Consider the following 25,000-nt stretch of genomic DNA (forward strand, 5'->3'; position numbering starts at 1 on the left):
TCAAATTACAAAATACAAATTACAAGATAGATGAAACATTCCGGTAAAATACAAATGTGTGAAACACAAGTGGATTGAGTGGATGGATTGAGTGTACCAATGAAAACTGTGGAATGGATTCAACATAATAGAGGGCCAAAATCAAACATGTTCCAGAAACGCCAAGCGGAGGAGGTGTGTTTTTAGGTGATTCTTAAAGACTGGCAGAGAAGGGGACAGCCTAACTGAGGGTGGCAACTGGTTCCAGAGTAACGGTGCTAGGACTGAGAAAGCCCGGTCCCCACGGGTACGACACCTAGACCGAGGGACAGCAAGCAGGCCTTGGTCAGAGGAGCGCAGAGCGCGTGATGGGGAATGTCTGTTCAGGAGTGTGGCTAGATAGGGGGGACCACCACCCTGGAAGAAATGATAAACAAAGACGAGGATTTTGAATTGTGAGCGATAGCTTCACCGGGCTACTTCATACCACAGGTACCTTAGTATCTGAGCCAGCACCACGCTGGAGCACGACGAGTGTAAAACAATCCCAGACCAGAGCGAGTGTGAAGCGTGTGAATCTTTCCGTGTCGCCCAGCTCCAGTCAGGGTGTTTGTTTCTATGACAACCCCTGCAAGCTACTTCCACCAGAGAGGAGCCCAGGGTGAGGACTTTCAGAGTCTTGCAGCAGATCAGATGGAGCTTTGTGATGGAATAATGATGAGAATGCATTTTCTTAGTTGTGGATGAATGTCATTCAGGTTTTTTAGTCACGTATTAATTTGAATTTGTTACCGAATGGAAACTGCATCGTAGGTTTGTTGCTGTTTGGTTGAAGAAGGCAAGCCGGGTTCAAGCTTGTATCTGCGTGCCCCTGGTATAAAAGGTGCTATGAGAGCATTTCCTAACCCTCCTGACTTTTAACCCTTTTAATCCAACTTTAGCTTCAACATTTTGTATTTACCTCTCAGGAGAAGGACAACCCCTCTACTGAGTTCCACTACGAAAACCTGCAAGCTACCGTGCTGAACCTGTTTGTGGCGGGAACAGAAACCACCAGCTCCACCATCAGATATGCTCTCAGCGTTCTGATCAAGTACCCACACATTCAGGGTTGGTCTCCTCATGGATCATCTAATCACTCTACGAGCTGCCTCTCAGAACCCTTTGCTTTGGTTTTCCAGAGAAAATGCAGGAGGAGATCGACTCTGTGATCGGAAAGCACAGAAGTCCCAGCATGGAGGACCGAAAGTCGCTCCCATTTTCAGACGCTGTCATCCACGAGGTCCAGCGCTTTCTGGACATGGTCCCTTTCAGCCTCCCACACTACACTCTGAAGAACATCTCCTTTAGGGGTTACACCATACCCAAGGTAGCCTCGCTTAATCCAGCTCTGAGCGCTCGCAGACACAGAAATCTGAGCTGTTCTTTGGTTTTTGGTGTCTAAGATGCTGTCGTGTCTCTAGGGGACTGTCATCTTCCCCTTGCTGCACTCTGTCCTCAAAGAAGACAAGCATTGGGCAACCCCCTGGTCCTTCAACCCTCAGCACTTCCTGGACCATAACGGCAACTTTAAGAAGAATCCTGCTTTCCTTCCTTTTTCTGCAGGTAAAACAATCAGAGGGCCAGTGTTCTTTTGAGTTTACGGCTGAACCGTTCGGACCGTGTCTCCTTACAGGAAAGCGAGCGTGTGTTGGTGAGTCTTTGGCTCGTATGGAGCTTTTTATCTTCATAGTGGCGCTCCTGCAGGACTTCACCTTCTCCTGCTCTGAAGGACCCGATAGCATCAACCTGATGCCAGAATACGGCGGCTTTGCCAACGTGCCTCGGCGTTACAGAATCATAGCGACACCGCGGTGAAAGAAGGCTGGCATGGGTCTGCTCTGATGACTGGGATATCAGGATGATTGTACAGTTTGTTTCATTCAGGCTTAAAAAACGAGTTCAGACGACATCTTCTCAGTTATTGTTGTGAGGTCTCCCTTCTTGTATGTTATTTTAATTTATTTGTATATTTCAATCAATTATGGCTCTTTTTGCTTTCCGTAAAGCAGTTTTTTTATATATCAACTATAAATGTAAGATCAGAATTCAAATTTATTTCTAAATAAAGTAATAAAACTAACAAAATTTCAGTCGTCTTTAAAAAAACAAGCAATGTGATATTAAAATATTTAATTTACTGTTTGGAAATTTGGGGAGCCACAAAACTTTTACTCCACCTTTGTTTGTTTGACACAAAAGAGCACTGAGGATCATTAATAACAGGAACTTACTCTAATCCATTATTCGTTAGGTATGAAATACTGACATTTACTGACTTGGTGGAGTGGAAAGTATTGCAAATAATGTACAGAGCAAAGACGAGTAATTTACCAACTAATATTCATGTTTTGTAAGAGAGTAAAAAGGGACTGATGTCTTTAAAAAACCTGAATTCAGAACCAAAATGAAGGAATGTAATATTTCTGTAAATGGTGTAAGAAACGCCCTTAAAGGGGCATTATGGAAGTGTGACAGCCAAAACATGTATAGAAATAATAAATGTCTTCTTCATACATTCTCCTGCAATGCCCTGGTCCTGTAGAATGAGCCCTGGCATTTTTACTGTGATTGCCTGTTTTTCTGTAAAATCACAGAAAAAGAGAGATGCTCGGGTCGAGCAGGCTGCTTCATGCGCGTTCACGCTCAGGCATCGCCCGTAGCATTTGCTATCCGTAGCTTTAGCAGCAGAGAGAGAGGCAGTGCCACTTTGTCGCTGTTCCTAACGCCTAGTGACAAAGCTAGCTACATTTCTGAGGACCCTTAGCTACTTTCTGTAGAACTTTCTTCTAGATATTTCCTGCTAATTAGCAACAAAATAGCCATTTTCACCCCGAACCGTTCTTTGGTTTGACGTTGTTTCAGCTGTCATCAAGGATATAAACGTTACAGATGCAAAAGACGCCACTGGCGCTTTAGTTCACCTAGTAAGACGTCGGACTCTCGTGCAGAAGACCTGGGTTTGATTCTGGATGTGAACATAGTTTATTTAGAGTTTCTTTTTTACATTAATGGTATATTTTTTTACAGTAAGATGTCCAAATTTTTATTTGAGACTCGCCGAACGGCATTGAATTCACAGATAAAAAAGATGTGGGTTCAACTTTCATTTTGGAACAATTTTTCAAGCAAGGGAAGGGAATGATCTGAGCATGCAGGAGGACTGACCCATCATCAACCTTTGTCGGCTGTGCTGAAGAGAAAGGTACAGAACCAAATTATTTAATTAATTAGCTGCATGTTCTCCTGTCCTCTGGGCCACACACACACACACGCACACACGCGCACACACACACACACACACACACACACACACACACACACATGGCCGACGAGAAAGTGCAGCTGCAGAGACAGAGGCACATTATTTTATTAATTTGCTGTGCTCATCTGTCCCCCCCCCCCCCCCCCCCCCCCCAAACACACACACACACGCAGGACTGTCTCAGCTGCTATTTTCGTTAAGGAGTGTGCACGTACAGCATGCGCGCCTCATGCACGAGCCTACTATTGAAGCTGCCGTTACGCTTTTGGCCTGAGGGGGCAATCGCGAGCATAAAAATTCAAAACTCCGCAAAGTCCCTTAACAGTGAAATTAAAGAATCAAACTCACTTGCTATATTTAAAAAATGTATAAAATCAAATGTATTAAGTAATTATGAAAAGGTGAACTAAAATGTCAGTGATTATATATAAAAATTAGAAAGGGACTGAGGTTATATTGTGTGTTTTACAGATAATTTACTGAAAGGGGCAGAAGTTATAAGATTTTTCTTCTATCTGCTCCTTTTCATTCAAATGTTATTTTTGTCATGTTCTGTATTTGCTTGTGTTTATTTTTTAAATTTTGAATGAAATAAAAGTGAAAAAAATAGTGTCAATATGCTTTTATTAGACCCCCGGGGTCTCTTCATTCTCTGCTGCGAGCCTTGAAAACACATCTCACTCCACCAGTTTTTCCTTTAAATGTAGGATTGAATTTGTGACGGACACGCATTAATATGAGCTTATGTGCAATATTTCTATTTCTTTTCATTTTTGGGCCAAACTGCTCACCTGCTCAATGTCTAACCAGTCCACTAGATGGTAGCATTTAGGCAACTAGCAGCTGTAGTTAAAATGAGCATCAAAATGAAGATAAAGAGGATTGAAGGGATTTTGGATGTGGCGTGGCTGTTGGTGCCGGACTGGCTGGTCTGGTCTGGTTGTCGGATCTGCAGCGAGCTAATCCTGTAATCAGACACCAGCAGCCAAAAAGCTCCGGAGTTGTTTAAAGAACCAAAGCCAGTAAACAGGAGCAACCCAGAAGTTATTTCTTGTACCCAAAAGAAGCCACAGCATCTTTTAGTTTTAATCTAATATCAGGTGAAGCAAGCGTCGAGCTAACATTGCTAACGGTGAATTAGAAGCAAATAGTCAGCTCTGAAAATGTCTCAAGCTGCCTTTTCATTTACCAACATCTGGATATTACAGTGAAAGGTGTGTGTGAATGTGTATGACTCGCTTTGCGTGTCTTCTAGAATCTTCTAGTGCTGACTCGTAAATGGAAACAGCCATGAAGCTCAAAGAGAACTGGTGTGAGAGATTTTTATCAGTTAGAGATTAACGCTATGGAATTATTGTCCTGCTTGTAGTCCAAACCATCCAGCAGCTGCAGTGAAACATCACCTCAGGGTTCGGTTTCTTTAGAGAAACGTTCAAACGGCTTTTCTGTTAAGTAAAGAAATGTCCTGAAACTTTACCGCAGCTTATTTTTTATTCATCCTTTTATATTTTTATCCTTTGACTAAATATGGAGTCAACAACCTCCAGGAAGCGCTGGTCATCCACCAGCTGCTCACGGCGGTGCATAGCAGCAAGTTTCATGTGTAACCTGATAGGCTGGAGGTCAGGTGATCGGCCAAGATGGATGTCAAGCTGTCAGCGTGTTGATGCTTGTTCTGGAAGATCGCCGTCTTCTGGATGAGCTACTGAGGAAATCCCGGACCGGGTTACCGCCAAGGCGGCTGACGCACGGATCCATCAGCTGTTGTCAGCTTTCCATTGAGTCAGAAACACGAAGGGAGCGTCGTTCGGAAACGTTTACTTTTATCTTCTGTTTATGTGATTTACAACGTGTTGAAAGGAAATCAGACGTTTTATTTGTTTGTATGATGAGACAAACTACAAAAGCAATAAAACCCTGAAGAGTGAATCCAGAGAGAATCAATAAGCATCAGATTTGATAGAAAACATGAAAACTATTTGAGTCAAAGCGACGATGGCACACTAATGACCACCGTTCATATCATTTACAGACGAGTAAAAACAGTTCAGCTATATCTGCATGCACTGAGCATCTGTTATTACACTTATTAATAATGTAATAACGCTTCTAATACACTAAAGTATATTCATATGTACTGGAATGACTTCACACAACTAAGCGAAAGTCCACATGACATTTTCCAGCTGCAGTTTTACACAGAAATGTCCTTTTTAGATGTTGGGCAGGTGATACTTATGCTTCACTTGTCTCTTGGTGTCGGGAGCAGGTGAGATGTTGCTGTGAGGTAACTGAGGCAGGTACTGCACCTGGAAACAGGCAAAGACAACAAAGAGGGTTACAATAAACGTGACATAACCGAGCTAGCGCAGCATCAGCCTGGTTTTAGCGGGGAGTTGAAATGTGACTAACAAACACACTAAATCAGAAAAACTGTTAGCTAAGACCAGGCGGGATTTACCCCGGCCTGCCTACGTCGGGAGCCTCGGTCGTGCCGTCTCCCGAGGCGCTCCGCCTCACGGCCCCAGGGGGCCCCTCCTTCCTCCTGAAAGTAGGGCAGCTGCAGCAGCTCTTCGCAGGACAGCCGGAGAGACGGGTCCATCGCCAGACACGACTGTGTACACAGAGACAGCACGAGGAAATCACACTCAGAAACACTGCTCCTGGCTGGGCTTCGAGTTAGAAGTCAGTTTCAGATTAAAGCTTCACACGTAGGAAATAGTTTCCTTCAGAGACCTTCAGATTTAAATCCCCATGTGAATAAACCACAATATGTTAAAAAGAAATAATCTGAAACATACACGGATGTCTATGTTACACGAGGTATCACGGTGAGTCCCAACCACCGAGTCCAGACAGCCAATTTCATTATTCTTATGGAAGAAATCTTTATGATTTTATTATATTTATATAAGAAGACAACTTTGAGATCCTTACACACACACACACACACACATACACACACACACACAATCACACACACACACACATACACACACAATCACACACACACACACACACACACACACACACGCACGCACTCACACACACACACACACGCACGCACGCACTCACACACACACACACACACACACACACACACACACGCACACACACACACACACACACACACACACACACACACACACACACACACACACACACACACACGCACTCACACACACACACACACACACACACGCACGCACTCACACACACACACACACACACGCACGCACTCACACACACACACACACACACACACACGCACGCACTCACACACACACACACACACACACGCACGCACACACGCACGCACACACATACACATGCACACACATGCACACACACACACGCACGGACACACACACATGCACACACACACACACACACACACACACACACACACACACACACACACACACACACACACACACACACGCACACACACACGCACGCACTCACACACACACACACACACACACGCACGCACACACATACACATGCACACACATGCACACACACATACACACACGCACGGACACACACACATGCACACACACACACACACACACACACACACACACACGCACACGCACACGCACACGCACACGCACACACACACACACACACACACACACACACGCACGGACACACACACATGCACACACACACACACACACACACACACACACACACACACACACACACACACACACCTTCATAATCTGAAGAGCAAACGGAGACACGTTGCAGAAGCGCTTCTCCAAGGGCTCCTGAGAATAAAAATTAAATCAGTTATTAAAAATGAAAGAGGCCAAATCAGCTGATGAGCTCTTTAGTGTTCGGAGTCGTACCGTCGTGTCGGGTTCAGGAATGCTGACACCGCTGAAGAACACGTTGGAGTGGAAGATCTGTTGGTGGTGAGGAATCAGGTCACCTGTGGTGAGACATTAGGAAATAAACTCATTTCATCTGTTTATCTGTATGAATAAGTCCTGTTTTATGGGCCATTCCCATCTGTACCGGGTCGGCCCAGGCCGGGTAGCCCCAGTTGGCCCCAGCCTGGCCCGGTTGATTCCACACATCCTTGCCTTAAAATACCAGGCCACCCAGATATGTAAACAACCTACGCTACCCGGCCCGGGCCGACCCGGTACAGATGGGAATGGCCCATTAGAAAGCTTCCTGAACAGCCTCTGTTCAGAGAAAGAGCTTAGCAAAAATAAAAAGTCTTGTAAAAATCTTTAGTTCAAAAATTTTTATGTTTTATGTCAAAAATAAAAAAAAGTTAAACAAAAGTGAAAATTTTGAGCAGGTTTTTTGGTTTGTTGATCTTTCATCATTTGTTTAGTGTACTTGGCTCTAAGTGACTGGTTCTGTTTATCAAGGTGACTTTAGCACCAAGGAACCGTCATCCAGATCGTTTCTATTTATAGTTCTCTGTGGGAATTTGTGCCAGTTATTCCTGCTGAAGTACCCAGAGTTTTCCGGATGAGATATAGCTGGTCAACGTCGGACTTCCCGGGCCAGAGCGGATTCCCGTTGAGCAGCTCGGCAAAGACGCAGCCCAGAGCCCAGACGTCCACAGGAGGGCCGTACTGAGTGTCCCCCACCAGCAGCTCGGGGGCTCGGTACCAGCGGGTCGCCACGTAGTCGGTGTAGTCGTCCTCGGGCCCCGCTGAGCGCAGCAGCAGACATGTGATGACATCACGCTTTAGACACTGAATAATGAACACTAACCCAGGATTACAACATGTCAGCATGAACACATGAACGTATGGTAACAGGATACAGAAACCTGATGCATGATGGGTAAACAGAGACACTCCACACACAGACGTGCTAACTGACCACACAGCTGTCTCTTGCTAAGCGCTCATCGAAACAATGAAAGTGAGGAAGCTATCAGTGGGAGCTGCTCAGGGCGCCGTGCTTAATGAGTCATCAGAGCTGCATTAACGCTAAACGCTCCCAAAAGCGCCGGCGAGGCGGCGGCCTGCTGAGGGACTCACTCAGGATGCGGGCGAAGCCAAAGTCGCACAGCTTGATGACTCCGTTTTTGGTGAGAAGGATGTTCTCTGGCTTCACGTCGCGGTGGATGCACTGAAACACAGATGAGATTTAAACAACAAAGAGTCGTCTGAGGCGGAGAGAAGCCGAGAGCAGGGCCTGAAGCTCTGGTCAGCTTCCATTAAAAGGCTTAAATGTTACGTTTGAGTCTGTCAGCTCGATTCAGAGGTGGGAAAAGCTAAAATTCAGCAGTAAACTTATTCAAATCGCTGCAAAATCCAATTTTATTACACTCAATGACCCACATGATAGTGGAGCTTCAGATGTCATCCATTTGTGTAAAAATACGCGTATGACGGAGTGTTAGGCCCATCGTGAAGGACAAAATATCCACAGAAAATCTAGATAACTTCATACATTTATGAGAAGAAACTTCCTCTGCTGTCAGAAAGTCGTAGATTTGATGAAAGATCAGTTCATGGTGATTTAAATGCATGTGAGCGCTTGATGAGACATTCATGGAAAATGTTTCCTGACATTGTGTTTGTGGCAGAAGTTCACAGCCTGCAGCGTCTGCCACACGATGCTTTTCAGCCGAGCCTCGGGAACCCTACAGAGAGAAGAAACAGCATTATTGATGCTGTAGGAGGACGTGTGACCTCAGCAGCCCAAACCGGACACAAACAAACTCTTTTTACTCTGATTATTCTCTTTATGTCATATTCACAGCATTTATGCTAGGAGGTCCCTTACACCGCCCTGCAGCCCCCCTCGTAACCTTAGGTGACTGGAGCGGCAGCAGCACCTTTGTTTCTAGAGCAGCTAGAGTTTCTTCAGCAGGGAAAAGAAAACATGCAGACAGCTAGACGTGGTTTAGTCTTACTGTATGAGTTCATATGACAAGAAAACTAGACCAGCGGCTAGCGACGAGCTTGGGATACTTAACTTTCATCATTTTCATTCAGTTTCTTCCTGCTGTGGTTTAATAACCAACATTATTCTGAAGGACTTCAGAAATGAGAGACAGAAGCCGCCGATTACAACAAACACGTGTTGTATTCCAGACAGAAAATTTAAAAAAGTCCAGATCAGGTAATCAAAAGTGAACACGGATATAAACGTCTCAGCGCCTTTAGAGTTAAATCTGACCAAATCAACGTAGACGACGCGCCGCTCTGACTTACCCTCTGGGGTGTTTGTCCAGCTCATTCAGGACCGTTTGCTCACAGAACTCAAACACCAAATGAAGCCGTCGTTTCCTCCTGAAGACCTCCAGCAGGTTGACCAAATTCACATGTTTCAGCTGCTGTAGGAGCAAAAACTAAAGTAAATATCTGCAGGACATCAGGAGTCACTGAAGCACAGAGGATGAATGCACCACCACTACAAGCACCCCTTTATTATTGTTATTATTATAGGATGAAAGCTCAGTTCATGATGATTTAAATGCATGCAATAATAATAATTATTATTATTATTATTATGATAATAGTATCAGTGTTGGCTGCGCATGATAGGATACACCTGTATTAGGGTGCGCACGTGCTTACCTGCAGGTGTAAAGAACGCACCTGACAGGTTAAAGTGACGAGTCTCACCTTCAGCATGCGTATTTCTCGCTGTGCAATCTTCTTGATGATGGGATCATCTTCAGACTCCACAAACTTCTTGATGGCCACGATCTGGCCCGTGTCTCTGTGCCTGCACTTGAACACCACGCCGTAGGAGCCCTCCCCTATTTTGGCAAGCTTTTCGTATTTCTCCATCAGGAACGTGCCTGTGACGGAAACCCAAACACGCTGGCTGTGGCTCAAAGGTTGCTTTGGGAAAGGAGTTAGCTGTCATCATGATGTTAGCTGTTGTTTACACAGTCAGCTGATCCGGGTCCACTCACCTTCTGAGTCCAGAGTCCATTAAAAGTCGCCAAAGCTCCGAGCGGTTGCTGCCATTCCTGTCCGGCTGTTGGTCTCAGACCGACTCCTGTTTCACGTCTGCTCGCGCCCGGTGCGTCACCATGGTAACCCCCGGGTTGGAACACCGGAATTCAAACAAACTGGTGTCCTCTTGGTCCGTTTAGGTGGATTTGAGTCGGATGGACTCACCTACTCACCTTCTACCTGCACGAATAACAACTTACACAGAACACGAAACTCTCTACGTAAGTTACGCAAGTATGCGTTGTCGTTACCATGGAGACCGGCGGCTAACGGCCATCGGCTACAGTTGTTTTTAGCTAGCAGTGACAGTCTTTTATTTTTTACAGTTAATATTTTCTCAATAACTACAAAAACCACAAACGTTGGTTTGAAAGAACAAGAAAGGCTAATTTCAAAGTGCAGAAGAAACAAATATATATAACGTAAAAATAATTATGTTTTGGAGCTGCCCGGTAAACCGTCCTACCCGTTGTTCCTGAGCATGTGCGCGCATGCGCACAACACAAAAAGGAATGCTACTCCGTTGTCATATTTGCAGGAAAATAGGTAAGTTGTAAGTATTAGTGCTTTTTATTGACGTTGATACTTGATTTTTTGGGTTAGGGTTAGGGGTTGTGTCATGCAAAACACCGTAAAATTATCCTGGGTAGGACGTTTTGCCAAAGTAGGACGTTTTCTCAGAACACCGGTCCTCCTTGCTATTTAGCTAACTACACTTTTCCCCAAACGAACCGTTTTGGACCAGCTCCTCGTCCAAAAATGCAAACATGGACTAAATCATTTGAGACTAGAAGCAGAATAGAAAATTCACAATCAGAACAATTATACAAAAATTTGCTTGAGTCTAAACTGTGTTTTATTTTTTATTTTAGTCTAGAAACAATTATTCCAGCTCCGAATTATCCAAGTATTGTAGTTAATGATTTTTAAATATAGAATTTGTAAACTTGCTCAGATTTCTCCAAAATTCACTGAAGGTTTGAAAAATAAAAAAAATGTTGTTGTAAATATTCAGATTTTAGTCCATAATAAGTTGAACAGTTTTGGTTTTTGAGCTACAGCTGATGAGAGGAAATTGAGATGGAAATTCCTTTTAGCTAATCTGAAACAGCAGGGGCAGATCGTGACAGATCCATTAAAACAGAATAGTAATAAAAGTCACATCTAAAGCAACATTAACAGAGAATGTGTCATTGAGTCACTGATCCAAAAGCCAAAGAAAGAAACTACAAAACCCAGATTTAGAACTAAAATTAAAGAGCAAGTCACCCCCTACAAGAAGCTTAGTTCACTCCCACTTCATGTTTGAAAAATGCAACAAATGCTGTTGCTTGGCAGACCGAGAGGGCGGAGCCGCTAACAAATACACACACACACAGGCTCACAATGGCATTATGACATCGTAATATACCAGATGACATCATAGCATACCTCTTAGCCAATAGCGATGGCAGATTTAAATTCAAATACAGTGCAGAATTTTTCCCTGACGACGGCGCAACACTGACAGTTTTAGGCAGAATATTTGAATTTTAACCAAGATGCACTGAACTGCCAAATTATTGATGACACGTGTCTGCAGCACGATTAGACACTCATTTATATAGTTTATCAGCAAAAAAATGTGATTTGGGGGTGACTTGCTCTTTAAGGAGTGGAATATATCTGTAAATGGTGTTAAATTATGGAATAACCTTAAAAGGGAAATTACAAAAACTCCGTCAATTAATATATTCATAAAATGCACCAAATTGAGTGTACTAAATAATTATGAAAATGTAAATTAAACCAATGATCATGATCGCTCTGGAATTTAGAACAGGAAACAGTTTAAAATGAATCTGTGTGTGTGTGTGTGTGTGTGTGTGTGTGTGTGTGTGTGTGTGTGTGTGTGTGTGTGTGTGTGTGTGTGTGTGCGTGCGTGTGTGTGTGTGTGTGTGTGACACATGGTAATTATATATAAATAGATTATTTCTTCTGGAAAAGGGGGCAGAAATTATAAGCTGTTTTTCTTCATTCTGCTCCTTTTCGTCCACATTAGATTTTTGTTATGTATTTCTTATTGTTTATATGTTCTATTTGTTTTTATTTTGAATGAAATAAACGAAGAAAAAAAACCAATAGGATTTTACATAAATAACAATGAATCAAACTAAAATTCAAAGTGCCAAAAAGACCAGAGTGTTAAATAAAGTCTGTTTTTCCCAAATGGAAACCTTCCACAGACGCTGCAGCATCGCATCCCTCCTCCACTCGTTTGAAAGGCCAACATGTGGTCACATGATTTATTAAGTGTCTGATCTCTCGACTGACTGTGAACATTTTCTCCCCTGCCTTCCTTCAAAGGCTTTAGTGTTTGCAGCAACCCAGCTGTGAATGATGGGAAAGCTGACACAGCCAGACTCCGTGAGGTTGTGGCGTCACGGCGCGGTGGTAAAGGGTTTGGAACGCCCCACGCTGGACTGGTCAGACTGGCAGGTTGTACATGACGGCTGTTGTGTGTAGTGGTTTATTCTGTTCTTGCAGAATTTGTTTGGTTTAAACTTTGTTCGGTCAGAAATACTGAAACAAGAAATGCTTTTTATTATTTAACAGCTGATGACTTAACAGTAGAGAGACATTTTCTTTTTGCACATTTTCTATTGAATCTTTTTATTTATTGAATTTATTTAACCTGATGAGTCTAAAGAGAACTCATTCTCATTCACAACGAGGACCTGGCCCAGAGGCAGCAGCAGACATAGTTAGCTTCACACCAAACAACAACAGATAAAACAGTCAACGGACTGTTCTCGTATACAACACGTACGAGCACTCAGAACAGACTAAACAGTCTTTAATACTCAGAAGCAGGAACACTGATCAGAAACTATTGATCACCATGAATGATTGAAGGTAGATAATAGAATGTAGGTAGGGAGCTTCGGTGGTTCTGCAGCTCATTCCGGTCGTTGGAAGCAGCAAACTGGAATGAGGAGCGGCCGAAGGAGGTGCGAGCTTTGGGAGTAACCGTAGTGATGAAGTTACTGGAACAGGAACGGTGCTGGTTGTTGGGAGTGATGATGATGAGGGAAGATATGACGGTTCTACTGATGATTGTTGTGTATATGAACTGATACCGATGTAACATCCTGCAGGAATGCTAACGGGAGATTACAGATCACAGTGGGTGACAGTAGCACAGGAGGTAATCGGAAGGTTGCAGGTTCGAGCCCCGCTCGGTTTGTCGCTGTCACTGTATCGTGTGCTCGACAGCCTCGTTTCTGTCAGTGCGCCCCAAGGCAGCTGTGGCTACAATGTAGCTTATCCCCACCAGCGTGTGAATGGGTGAATGGCTGATTGTGTTGTAAAGCACCTTGGGGGGTTCCAGGACTCTAGAAGGTGCTATATCAAATACAGACCATTCACCGTTTGCCACCATGATGAGTGGTGAAAGGGGCACTAGTGACCAAACGGGTTGCTGAGTGATGAATGACATCGAGTTTATGAAGAAGTTTTTAGGTAGCGGTCCTATAAACGATGTCACCGTAATCTAAGATGGAAGGATTGTCATGTTGACCAAGGGTTGCTTTGCAGAATGAGTAAAGGATGACCTGTTGCTATAGAAACCCAATTCTTCACTTGACTTTAGAAAGTAATGAATTCATGTGAACGTCAGATGAAAGTGTGCGGCCAAGCCAGATACCAGATGACTGACGAGCTGTAGCTCTGGTAGCATCCAGGGAAACAATACTAGGGTGGTAAGGTGATCGTGGTAAGTTCTGGTTGAAGATCATGAACTTTGTTTTACTTGTGTTTAAATTAAGGTGAAGGTTGGAAAAGGCATGTTTAAGATCATTAAAAATGGGCCGCAAGGAGGACAAAACTGTTCAAGGAACAACTGCATGCATATAAAATGGTGTCGTCTGCATATAAATGTATATGAGAACTGTCAACAGCATGAACGATGTTATTAATATAGATTCTGAATAAGGTTGGGCCCGGTAGCGACCCTTGAGGAAGAGGAGCAGGTTGGTAACCCTCTGTTCTCACTGGCGCATGACCTAAGATATAACTTCTGAACCGTACCACGGATGCCTGATGGAAACAGGAACTGGTTGTGGAGAGGGAATCGTTGCATGTAGCTGAGTCGAGGCCCGAGACCCAGAGACGGGTGAAGCTGTTGCAAAAGCATGACCAGACTTGATAAAGTGATTATTGAAAGAATTTACCATTTTAGTTTCATCTGAGACAACAATGCCAACAGATTGGATGCATTTGGCGGGTGTGAGGACTTGTTGGTATTTTCCATAGTCTTGACAGTCTTCCAGAACTTTTTGGGGTCAGAACTACTCATCAGAAACTGGTTCTTATTATTCAGATATATTATTCACAGATATTCTTTGATGTCTTTGCTCTTTGCCAAGATTGGTGTTTTAGACAAATTCAATTCAATTCAAGTTTGTTTATAAAGCACCAAATCATGCCAAGAGTCATCTCAAGGACCTTCACACAGTAAACATTCCAACACAGGTCAATTCATTAAGCCAATCAGAAAAAAGTTTCCTATATAAGGAACCCAGCAGGTGGCTTCGAGTCACTGACTAGTGTCAGAGCAATCCTCATACTAAGCAAGCATGCAGCGACAGTGGAGAGAAAAACTCCCTTTTAACAGGAAGAAACCTCCAGAGGATCCTGGCTCAGCAGCCATCCTCCACGACTCACTGGGGATGGAGAAGACAGAGCAGACACACACACACACACACACACATGCACACACACACACGCACGCGCGCACACACGCACACACACACATGCACGCACGCACGCACACAGGTTACATTGTGATTTCTTAGTAAATATTCTATTTGGTGAGAGATAAACTTTATTGTATTTATCCTAGTGGATCTATAATTAAACGGGTAAACTAGTAGTAGCACATCCAACGTCAAAGAGAGTAAAAAGTTATTATCAGGAGAGGGAGAATGTTTAAGTGGTTAGCAGCAGTGTGCTAGACGATGGCCCCCTCCATGAGGCCACCACAGCTCAGCAGAACATCGTTGTAGCTTCTTCTGGGGAGAAAAACACTTAGAGAGAAAATAAAGTTAACAGCTGAAATAGCAGAAAATAATACAGTTAAAGAGCAGATAGTAGAAGAAAGTAGTAGAGTGTGAAAAGTGGTCAGTGTATCCTCCAGCAGTCTAAGCCTATAGCAGCATAACTACAGAGAAAACTCTGGATAATCTATCCTATTTAGTTGGAGGCATGTTGGAGGCAGGGCAAGGGAGAGCCGTCTTTACCGACTGTATACTCCACCTCCCTCTACTCCCCCACTTGTCCAGATCTAGGCTAACATCAGATTTTAACCATAGGCCCTATCAAATAAAAATGTTTTAAGCCTAGTCTTAAAAGTAGACAAGATGTCTGCCTCACGGACTAAAGCTGGGAGCTGGTTCCACTGGAGAGGAGCCTGATAGCTAAAAGATCTGCCTCCCATCCTAATTTTAGATATTCTGGGAACCACCAGTAGACCTGCAGTCTGAGAGCGAAGTGCTCGGTTAGGAACATATGGAACAATCAGATGTATGTATGTTGGAGCTTGATTATTAAGAGCTTTATATGTGAGAAGAAGGATCTTAAAATCTATTCTGAATTTAACAGGTAGCCAATGTAGGGAAGCTAAGACAGGAGAGATATGATCTCTCTTTTTAATTCTCATCAGAACTCTAGCTGCAGCATTTTGGACAAGCTGAAGACTTTTAACTACATTCTGTGGACTTCCTGAGAGTAATGAATTACAGTAATCCAGTCTTGATGTAATAAATGCATGAACTAGTTTTTCAGCATCACTCCTGGAAATGATGCTTCTAATCTTAGCAATATTCCGAAGGTGGAAAAAGGAAATCCTACAAACCTGTTTAACCTGGGATTTGAATGACTTGTCCTGGTCAAAGACAACACCCAGGTTCCTTACTTTGTTCTCGGAGATTAATGTAATGCCATTCAGGTCAGATGATTGGCTAAGCAATTTCCTTTTCTGGATTTCTGGTCCAAAGATGAGAATTTCCGTCTTGTCTTGATTTAAAAGCAAAAAGTTTAGAGTCATCCAATTTTTAATGTCCTCAAGACAAGCCTGTAATCTACCCAACCGATTAGGTTCATCAGGGTTAATGGATAAATATAACTGACTATCGTCAGCATAACAGTGGAAGTTTGTCCACAGGAATCAGTTCTGACAGCTCAGTGTTGATCCAGGGACTTAAACCATTTGTCTCCGGTAACGTAGCAGCTTCCTGATACAAATTCTGGTTGATTCCAGTTCATCTAAGAACTGTGATTAATGTATTCTAAAATCGGAGCTCATCAAGGACCCAGAAAAACGTTGGATCTTTTATTTCTGCTTGTGGAGCAGCCACGGATCAGGATGCCGGACCCGTGGATAAACTGAGCGATTCCGACCAGCAGGTGAGACGTGGACTTGTCTCTAAAATGCTTCATCTTCCACATTTTGTGCCCATTTGTTGTTGTACCACTTATGGCCACCAGGTGGTGGTAAGTGCTCATCAAAACTGACGAGGTCTTTCATTGTTCACATCTAGTAATTCCCCTTCTTGTTCTCAGTATGTTATCAATGACCCTGATCAGAGATGAACACAGACGTAGACGGGCTCGTCCTCTGAATAAACACCGATGTCTGCTGGGCTCTTAGGGGAATTCTGGGCTCCTAGTTTCCCACGTTGAATAACTAATTCTTTATAAACAACAATAGACAACCAATGGAAACGCACACAGAGCAGAAATCCCCAACCCAAACACCGCTTTGGCCGTTTGCTGTCTTTACTTCCCCGTTGAATCATCCTTCAGACAGGACTCACGGTTTGTTTTAGTCTCTTCTTCCTTTTCAAAATACACAATCCAACCTCTAAAACAGCATTCAGACTTGGGACGGCACCACACAGCCCTACCCTGATGGAGCTCCATCCCTTGAAACTCACAACTCTATTTTTAGACCTGCTGGTCTCTCACTTCTCTGGCCTGGCAGGCGCACACCTTCACAGCCACCAGGTAAATGTGGCATTCAGCTGGTGAGGCACTTGTGCCATGGCGGGCTTTGTTGCTGCCTCTGTAGACCGGGTCATGAAGGAGCTGGACCAGATCAAGTCCGTTCATATTCGGCTTGTTGGTTCCTAAAGTGGACTGAAGCAAGGCACCAGAGGCGTTTAACAGCAGATGTTTTGCACTGCAGCCGTTAGCTTCATTTCCTGGGCGGAGAGCTTCTCGCTCTATTAGACGACTAACAGGAACAAGAAAAAAAAGAAGAGTTAGAGGGGGGCGGGTGTGCGAGTTATCTGAGCCTAGAGCTCCCCACAAGTCACTTGGTGAACAGCAAGCTCTGACAGGCAGCAGCAGAGACGAAGCGGGAGTCCAGGAGAGAGCCGGAGCTGGGGAGGGCAGAAACAAGGTGATACCGATGGATGGGTAGAGGGGGAGAAGAGGATAAACACAGGACTGCTGTCCAGTTCCCCAAAGAGCACAGGCTGATCGGGACACTTCCTTCTGCTACTGCTGGTCTGGATGGTTCCTCTCACGTGAAGAGAAGGTGTGTGAGGTTTCTTGAGTCTGACATTTTAAAGCTTTGATAGCAGGCGCCGGCTTTATCCCTGATTTGGTACAAAGGGAGATTGGACTTCTGCGTTGTCATGTTTGAGAATGAGGCAGCTGGTGGCGTGAGTCGGAGGTGTTGAAAGTAGTTTCTGCTTTGATGCAGCTGCGCAAAGATCACATGTTGTTATTGGTAAAAAGAAAAGGTAGTCAGAGTCGAGGACAGATCAGGTTTTCCACACGCTTCTCTGTTGGAGAGGTTTGGGACTGTTACAGGTACTATTTTTAAGTTCAGCTGCACATCCTGTTTCCTGCTGGAGACCCGCCGTAGTCCTTTCGTCCAATCACACTTAAACTAGGAATAATTACAGATCAGAAGCTTGATTTTGTCTGGATGGTGTGTTTGGTGTAGTTCTGGAGGACCTTGTGGTTCAAACAGAACAGGAAGCGGTGACAGGTTAAACGCCCAAGGCCTAGAAAATAAGAGTTGTGTTTGCCAGCACCAGTCATCGTTTTGCTGATTGGGCCACAGCTTGCCTGCAGGGACGTGTAATAAGAGAGTGCTGGTCGTGCAGAAGCGGGCGGACACGTGGAGACACATAAACTGGCTCAGAATTGAACGTTGCAGGTGGAGGCGTGGAAATCTCAGGTTATTTCTGGACCGATCAGCTCTAGAAGACATCTGTAGCGCGATGGGCCGGTTCTAGTGCTCTGGGGCATCGTGGGACATCAGAGGCTGGACACGTTTAGGTTCTGCCCACGCTGAGTTAGGTGGTTTCACAGCAGAGGCACCTGTAGTTGGGTACTCTCTGGACTCTCCACACTGCTGCAGTTGTGTGTAAACACCTTGCGTCAGTCACACCTCTTCACTGGGTGATTCACCAAGCACCCCCCGGCTGGCACAGACAGAAAAGGTGAGGGAGAATTTACTCAGAACCAGAGTGCAGAGAGCGGCGCTGAGCTGTCGAGCTGTCAGGATGAAGCTGGGATTCCTGCTGCTGATGGCGCTGCACATGCTGAGCAGCGTGAACAGCATGTCCACCTGTAAGACTCTGGACCTGGAGATAGTGAGGCAAAAACGCATCGAGGCTATCCGGAGCCAAATCCTCAGCAAACTTCGCCTGCCTAAAGCCCCTGAGCCAGATGAGTCTGGAAACAAGGAGGAGATCCCGTCCTCCCTGCTCTCGCTCTACAACAGCACCAAGGACATGCTGAAGGAGCAGCAGATCGAGGTCCAGAAAACCATCTCACTAGAACAAGAGGAGGAGGAGTACTTCGCCAAGGTGCTGAACAAGTTCAACATAACCAGTAAGTACCAGATTATTCAGTAGAGCAGCACATAAATCATGAACCCGCACCCATTTTCACGAGTGAGGGCAATTACAGCCGGCTGTAAGAAAGTCACATAATTGTTGGACGGTGATTTATGATCCTGTACTTGCAGCACGTTGCTCAACACATGGAAGCTTATGAGAGTCTGAGCTTTCAAAAGAGCGTAGGGGCTTCTCCTCCAGATGGTGCTTGTAAAGTTGCTGATGGAGAAGTACGCACAACGAAAACTCAACAGCCAAAAAGCTGCATAGGTAAAAGTTCTGGCATCAACAAACTTGGCAGCATCACAGAATGTTCCCAGTGGCTAAAATCGTTGCTGAGCTCCTTCAACACATCTTCTGATGTCCGTTCAGCAACGTTGTGGGACATCCAGAGGTCAGCGGCGTGCACACGGGCCGATGAGATGCCGGTTTAGGGCCTCGTTAGCACGCTTCGGGCGGTGTGGCGACGCGCTGTTTGTTCAGAGCTCGCCTGTAATTGTGCAACGTCTCCCAGAGTCTTACGATGAACATATTTTTAGGTTTGGTCTGAAGGCACCATTGTTCTCCACATGCCTGTACTCCTCACTTTATCAGGCAGGCGTGCACATTATCCCTCTTTCATCCACCACATCAAACAGAAGACTTGATGTGGATGGACCACGAGTGTGGAGACCCAAGAGAACAAAGCAACTTTTCCCTGATGAGGGTTTTCTCCCTTCTCTCATTTTCCCGGCTGGTTTTCCCTCGGCTACTTTGTCCCTGAGGGATTTGGGATTTTCCTGTTCCTGTAACTTGAGCGTTGGGCTGTCCTTGTCCCTTACTCGCTATCATGTCTCTGTCTCACCCAAAGCATGTTGCTTTTAATTTCCTTATCTGTTTTGAGGTGATTAACTGTTTCTGTTTCCCCTGCTGGCCTCTAATTCCTCCCTCTGCGGGGTTTCCTGTGCTTATTATCAGTGTGTTTGCGACAGGGCAGCTTGGCAGGAAGGAAGGCAAGCTGATGGCCACAGAGATGCTGAGTGACTCAGGTCCGGTTCAGGCCGTGCCCGTGGGGAGCGCGTGCTTCCGAGCTCCTCGGAATGCCAGTGAACACCCCTCCGCTATCTACAAACAGAGACATCCTCAGAAACAAGTTTATAGGGATTTATGGTGCAAAAGTTATAAACAATTCCCATTTCACCATTTCTCTGAACAGCCTCAGTTCCAGGAAGCAGGGTTTGTCTTTTAAGATTGACAGGCTCACTGCTAGGCAGAGTTCAGCTGAGACTCAAGTGTGTTGCTGCTATGTTAGGTTGTGAAGGAAAGGGGCCAGTAGTGGCCCTAAAGTCTGATGTTGTTTAAGCGAGGCCTCGTAAAAGTAGAGAAAAGTTCAAATCTGTTAAACGCGGTACGTCCCCCGTATGACCGGTGCCAGAACTTTATCCGCGTTGTCGGCAGTAAGTTGGACTCGGCCAAGGCTGCCCTTTGTCACCGATTCTGTTCATAACCTTTATGGACAGGATTTCTAGGCACAGCCAAGCTGTGGAGGGCATCCGTTTTGGTGGCCTGAGGATCAGGACTCTGCTTTTTGCAGATGATGTGGTCCTGTTGGCTTCATCAGAACGTGACCTTCAGCTTTCGCTGGAGCGGTTCGCAGCCAAGTGTGAAGCAGCTGGGATGAGAATCAGCTCCTCTAAATCTGAGACCATGGTCTTGATTCAGAAAAGGGTAGAATGCCTTCTCCGGGTCAGGGATGAGGTCCTGCCCCAAGTGGAGGAGTTTAAGTATCTCGGGGTCTTGTTCACCAGTGAGGGAAAGCTGGAGCGTGAGATCGATAGGTGGATTGGTGCTGCGTCTGCAGTGATGCGGGCGTTGTACCGGTCTGTCGTGGTGAAGAGAGAGCTGAGTCAGAAGGCAAAGTCGGTCAATCTCCTCCCCTCATCCGTGGTCACACAAGACCTGCTGCTCCTCCACATCGAGAGGAGCCAGTTGAGGTGGCTCGGGCATCTGGTCAGGACGCCTCCCTGATGAGGTTTTCCGGGCGTGTCCAAACAGGAGGAGACCTAAAGGAAGACCCAGAACACGCTGGAGGGACTGTGTCTCTCAGCTGGCCAGGGAACGCCTCAGGATTCCCCCGAAGGAGCTGGCCCACGGAGCTGGGAAGAGGGAAGTCTGGTCCTCCCTGCTTAGGCTGCTGCCCCCGCGACCCGACCCGACCCGGATAGGTGGGGGAAATGGATTGTTTTTATTCATCATGTTTTTAGTCTGTAGTTTAATTTCCTGGTGTGCCAGAGCACAAACATTATCTGGTTTATACTAAGCAGCAAACATTCAATTCCTAAAATAAATGTAGGTAACAGAAAAAGATTGGCCCAGATCACCAGAACTAGCAACTAGAAGACAATCGGCCCATCAGAACCAGGGAAACGGATTCTCTTCTGTTAAGACAAACATTCCTGATCTTTTTATGTCTCACAGCTCCAAAGATTTACTGTTTCTGGAAGTGAGCGGTGTTGGGAAAGTTCCCTTTAAAAACAAACTCGCTCACAGTTCAGTTCATGCCAAGCCTGTAGGGGGCAGTAGTTCTACAAACCCTCGGTGTTTTTACCTAAATACATTCTCTTGAATAACCTTATGTCGATGTGAATAACTAGTGGTGGGCAATACCGGTACGTCACGTCTCCCGCCTCCGCCTGTGCTCTGCTACAGGGAGCAGTTGTTGGGAAAACAAGCAGGCGAGCATGAACTCAAATGATGTCAGAGCATTTTTCTTACAGGCAGTGATGCTGCGAAAATCTAAAAGTCTGTTGTTTTACGTCCACAAGCAAATGCTGACAGCTGAGGATTAGCAAATCTCCACTTTGGTTGTGTTTAATGTTGTTTATCTTCACGTGTGTGTAGATGACAGAACAACCCTTCGTTTGGGGGAATACCCGGCTACGTCTGCGCAGGCCTGAAGGTGAAAAGCAAAGTCGGCGCTTACACGGTTTTTCTGTGTTGGAAGATATAATATCGGTCATCAGCCATAACAGCAGTATCAGAGTTGACATCGGCTCAAATTTCCCTATCGGTGCATCCCCAGTTTCATTCAAATAGGACGTTTTAATGTGTGGTAGAGCAAGTTAAAATAATGAAAAAAAAAAAACAATAAAATTGTGCTTTTGATTTAAAAAAATAATTGTTATAGGTTTAGAAGATTTTTACGTAGGTAATTTTGGGCTTTGTCTCTGTGTGGACACCATCTAAACGTGTTGATGGTCTGCTGAAGCGCTGACATCATCTCTAACGTAACACGAGTATTAAAAAAAACAGAAAACAAAGCTGGACGTAAACATTTATTTAATGATAAACGATGAATGACCCGCGCCTCTCAGAGTAAGGACTCCAAAGTGCTTCACACTACAGTGCATCATTCATCCATTCACACACTGATGGTGATGAGCTACGGTGTAGCCACAGCTGCCCTGGGGCGCGCTGACAGAGGCGTGATAAAATCTTAATTTGATTTTAAAGTGAATAAAAGTGTCTCTAAATGACATTTCTCCTCCCAACCACCACCTGCCATCTTAAAACTGCAGTCGGACTAGCCGTTAGCTCATCATTCCCGAGGCTCACAACAGGAAGAAGTTACGAACGGGAGTGAGGAGGCCGGTTTAGAGCTCTGAGTTGTGTTTAACCCTCTACTAGCAGATGGTACAGTGTACTTTAGTCCTTTTATGGTGCTAAAGCATGCACTAAACTTCAAAATAGAAAAAAGTTGAGTTAGTTTAACATTTCTACCAGCTCAGTGGCCCAGTGGTCGAGCGCCCGCCCTGAGTCTGGGAGACTGTGGGTTCAAATCCACGGTCGGGTCATACCAAAGATGGGACCCGTCGATGGACCCAGCGCCTCCCGCCCTGCTTGGCACAGCATTAAGGGATTGGATTGGGGGGTTAAACCAGGAAGTGGCTCCCGAGCCTGCAGCTCACCACTCCCTGGGATGGGTCAAGTGCGGAGGGCAGCCTTCACCACACCAGAGTGACAACTAATGGGGCCGAAGTGAAAACACGTCCCGGAGTCAGATCCTGCTTCAGTGTGGGGAGAAAAGTGTTGAGGAGTGTTTGTTTTTCCTTGTGAGTTCATTAACGTTCCTATTCATCCTTTCATTTAGTGCTTTTTGCAGGACGACTCACGCTTTCCTGAACTCCCAGAACAGCCGTGGGACAACATTCTTGTGTGGAGGGAGCATTTTAAAGCCGAACCGTTGAAGTTGTGGTAATTGTCTGGTGGATTAGGCTCAATTCCCTCCAGCCACATCCCTTCCCCACACACTCACCCCTCCCACGCCGGTGGACGTGTAATTCAGCTCGTTTTAGACCCCTCCTCTGGAAACCCGCCACCGACTGCTGTTGGAAAGCAGCTCCCTGCTGTGGGATTCTGGAGCGTGGGCACGTTAGCGGGGTGAGGGCATCGGTGAGGGTGGAGCGGGTTTAAAGGAGGCAGAGCTGCTGGAATCTGCTTCCTCCCACTGATAATTACAGAGCTGTCTCCATACCTGTCACAACAGCTGTCCCGGGCTTACCTGTGGATAGGCCCTGGTTCAACACTCAAATCCCCCCCACACACCCATGTGGAAGCTGGATGCTTTTCCCGGAGCAGCTTAACTCTCCCGGCTCGGAGAAAAGGTTTTCGTCATAGCTCACGAGTCCTGAGGGACGACGAGAAGCCTGCTCGTCAGAAAGCAGAAGTGGGGAGAAACTTCAGCGTGATCAAGCTGCAGCAGCCAATATGCTCGTTAAGGGAAGCGTGACTTCACTTCCTGTTTCGCTAACACTTCTCCAGGTTTAACGCGTTTATCTGACTTTGGTGAAACTAGCCACTGATGGTGGCTTTGCTCGCTGCTGCCCGGCTCACCTCGGCCAGCTCACGGCTGTTTCCATCCGCGTGCCTTAACCAGGCGTTGAACTCGCAGCTCTGGGCGGGGCCAGTTAACTGTCAAAATTTCATTTCCTGTTGCACAGCACATCAGCTCGTTCTCGGTTCCAGTCGGGCCTCCGTGGCAGCCGGAGTCGGTGACTCAGGCCGGCCGTCCCAGGAGGAGCCGTGGCGTGGAGGTCCTGGTACCGCCTGGACGGGCTGGGTTCCTGTCAGAGGAACTCTGGAGAACCCTGGCTCCTGGCAGAGGGGAGGATTTGGGCTTCTGCCAGGCATTTCGCTCCTCTGATACACATCTCCAGTTTCTCCACACATCCACTCACACCCCCGACTTAAATCCACATTCTTTCCAGTTTGCTCTGCATTTACCCGTTTTACTCCCTCTAACCTTTCATTCACTTCCCTCTCAGTCACCTCTCATCTCTGCATGTTTCATCCTCTCGTCTTTTCCATGTAAACGATGACGCCTGGAGCCCCGCGCTGGGGAGGTTTTCAGTAGCGTGGCTGCTTTTTCTCCGGCTCTAGGGAGAACGTTCCTGCTGTCATGATGCAGGAAAACTCCGGGATTACAGCTGCGGCTCTGGTCAGCAGCGCCGTGAGAGGAGAAAACTCTCACTGTGGTCAGCGTTGCAGCAGCTGGAGCAGATCAATGTTTGGCTTCCATCATCATCATCATCATCATTGAGTAACACGCTGATGCTTTTTGCAGGATGAGAACGAACGTTTCTGCTGAATGTTTACTGAAGGAAAGCAGATTCATGAAAAGATGGAAATGTGTGTAAATAACAGAATTACTTGTGAAAAGTACTTTTAAATACTTATACTCACGTGTACTGATGCACTCTTTAGGATGCTCTACAGGAATTAGATCTGGAACCACATCATTAGAAAAGCATAAAACATTTTTAATGACTGAATAAACCTTAAAAATTGTGACTTACAGCTAAAGATCTCTCAGGTTTAACCCTTTCATGCTCAAA

The 25,000-nt window shown here is 45.5% G+C and overlaps 3 protein-coding genes across 5 annotated transcripts in view; 2 read left to right on the top strand and 1 right to left on the bottom strand.

The window, feature by feature from the left end:
• Positions 1-3,892, top strand: part of LOC107379946 (cytochrome P450 2G1) — a 10,874-nt gene extending 6,982 nt beyond the window's left edge. Inside the window, exons 6-9 of the mRNA XM_054742291.2 lie at positions 948-1,089; positions 1,161-1,348; positions 1,443-1,584; positions 1,655-3,892. Of these exons, the coding sequence (XP_054598266.1) occupies positions 948-1,089; positions 1,161-1,348; positions 1,443-1,584; positions 1,655-1,836 (654 nt within the window). The 3' untranslated portion in view covers positions 1,837-3,892. The remainder of the gene's footprint in view (positions 1-947; positions 1,090-1,160; positions 1,349-1,442; positions 1,585-1,654) is intronic.
• Positions 3,893-5,085: 1,193 nt separating this feature from the next.
• On the bottom strand, positions 5,086-10,624 carry LOC107379822 (cyclin-dependent kinase-like 1). Of its 2 annotated transcripts, XM_015950750.3 has the most exons (11): positions 10,485-10,624; positions 10,191-10,413; positions 9,895-10,073; positions 9,481-9,602; positions 8,834-8,906; positions 8,299-8,389; positions 7,764-8,021; positions 7,141-7,223; positions 7,003-7,059; positions 5,745-5,897; positions 5,086-5,592 (listed from the first exon to the last, which is right to left on the bottom strand). In XM_015950750.3, the coding sequence occupies exons 3-11, from the start codon at positions 10,060-10,062 to the stop codon at positions 5,497-5,499; spliced, it is 1,101 nt and encodes a 366-aa protein (XP_015806236.1). In that variant the 5' UTR covers positions 10,063-10,073; positions 10,191-10,413; positions 10,485-10,624; the 3' UTR covers positions 5,086-5,496. The 2 variants fall into 2 exon arrangements, with proteins under 2 accessions (XP_015806236.1, XP_015806239.1); XM_015950753.3 differs by lacking the exon at positions 10,485-10,624 and having other exon boundaries at positions 5,137-5,592; positions 7,764-7,964; positions 10,191-10,420.
• Positions 10,625-10,640: 16 nt separating this feature from the next.
• tgfb1a (transforming growth factor, beta 1a) overlaps positions 10,641-25,000 on the top strand; it is a 23,378-nt gene continuing 9,018 nt past the window's right edge. Inside the window, exons 1-2 of one of the 2 annotated variants that reach the window (XM_015950748.3) lie at positions 10,641-10,779; positions 12,580-12,711. In XM_015950748.3, the coding sequence (XP_015806234.1) occupies positions 10,725-10,779; positions 12,580-12,711 (187 nt within the window). In that variant the 5' untranslated portion in view covers positions 10,641-10,724. Of the gene's footprint in view, positions 10,780-12,579; positions 12,712-15,988; positions 19,123-25,000 lie in introns of those variants that run through there. The other variant, XM_015950747.3, reaches the window with a different exon arrangement.

Source organism: Nothobranchius furzeri, chromosome 13, assembly GCF_043380555.1.
Source record: "Nothobranchius furzeri strain GRZ-AD chromosome 13, NfurGRZ-RIMD1, whole genome shotgun sequence".
NCBI classification, from domain to species: Eukaryota; Metazoa; Chordata; class Actinopteri; order Cyprinodontiformes; family Nothobranchiidae; genus Nothobranchius; species Nothobranchius furzeri.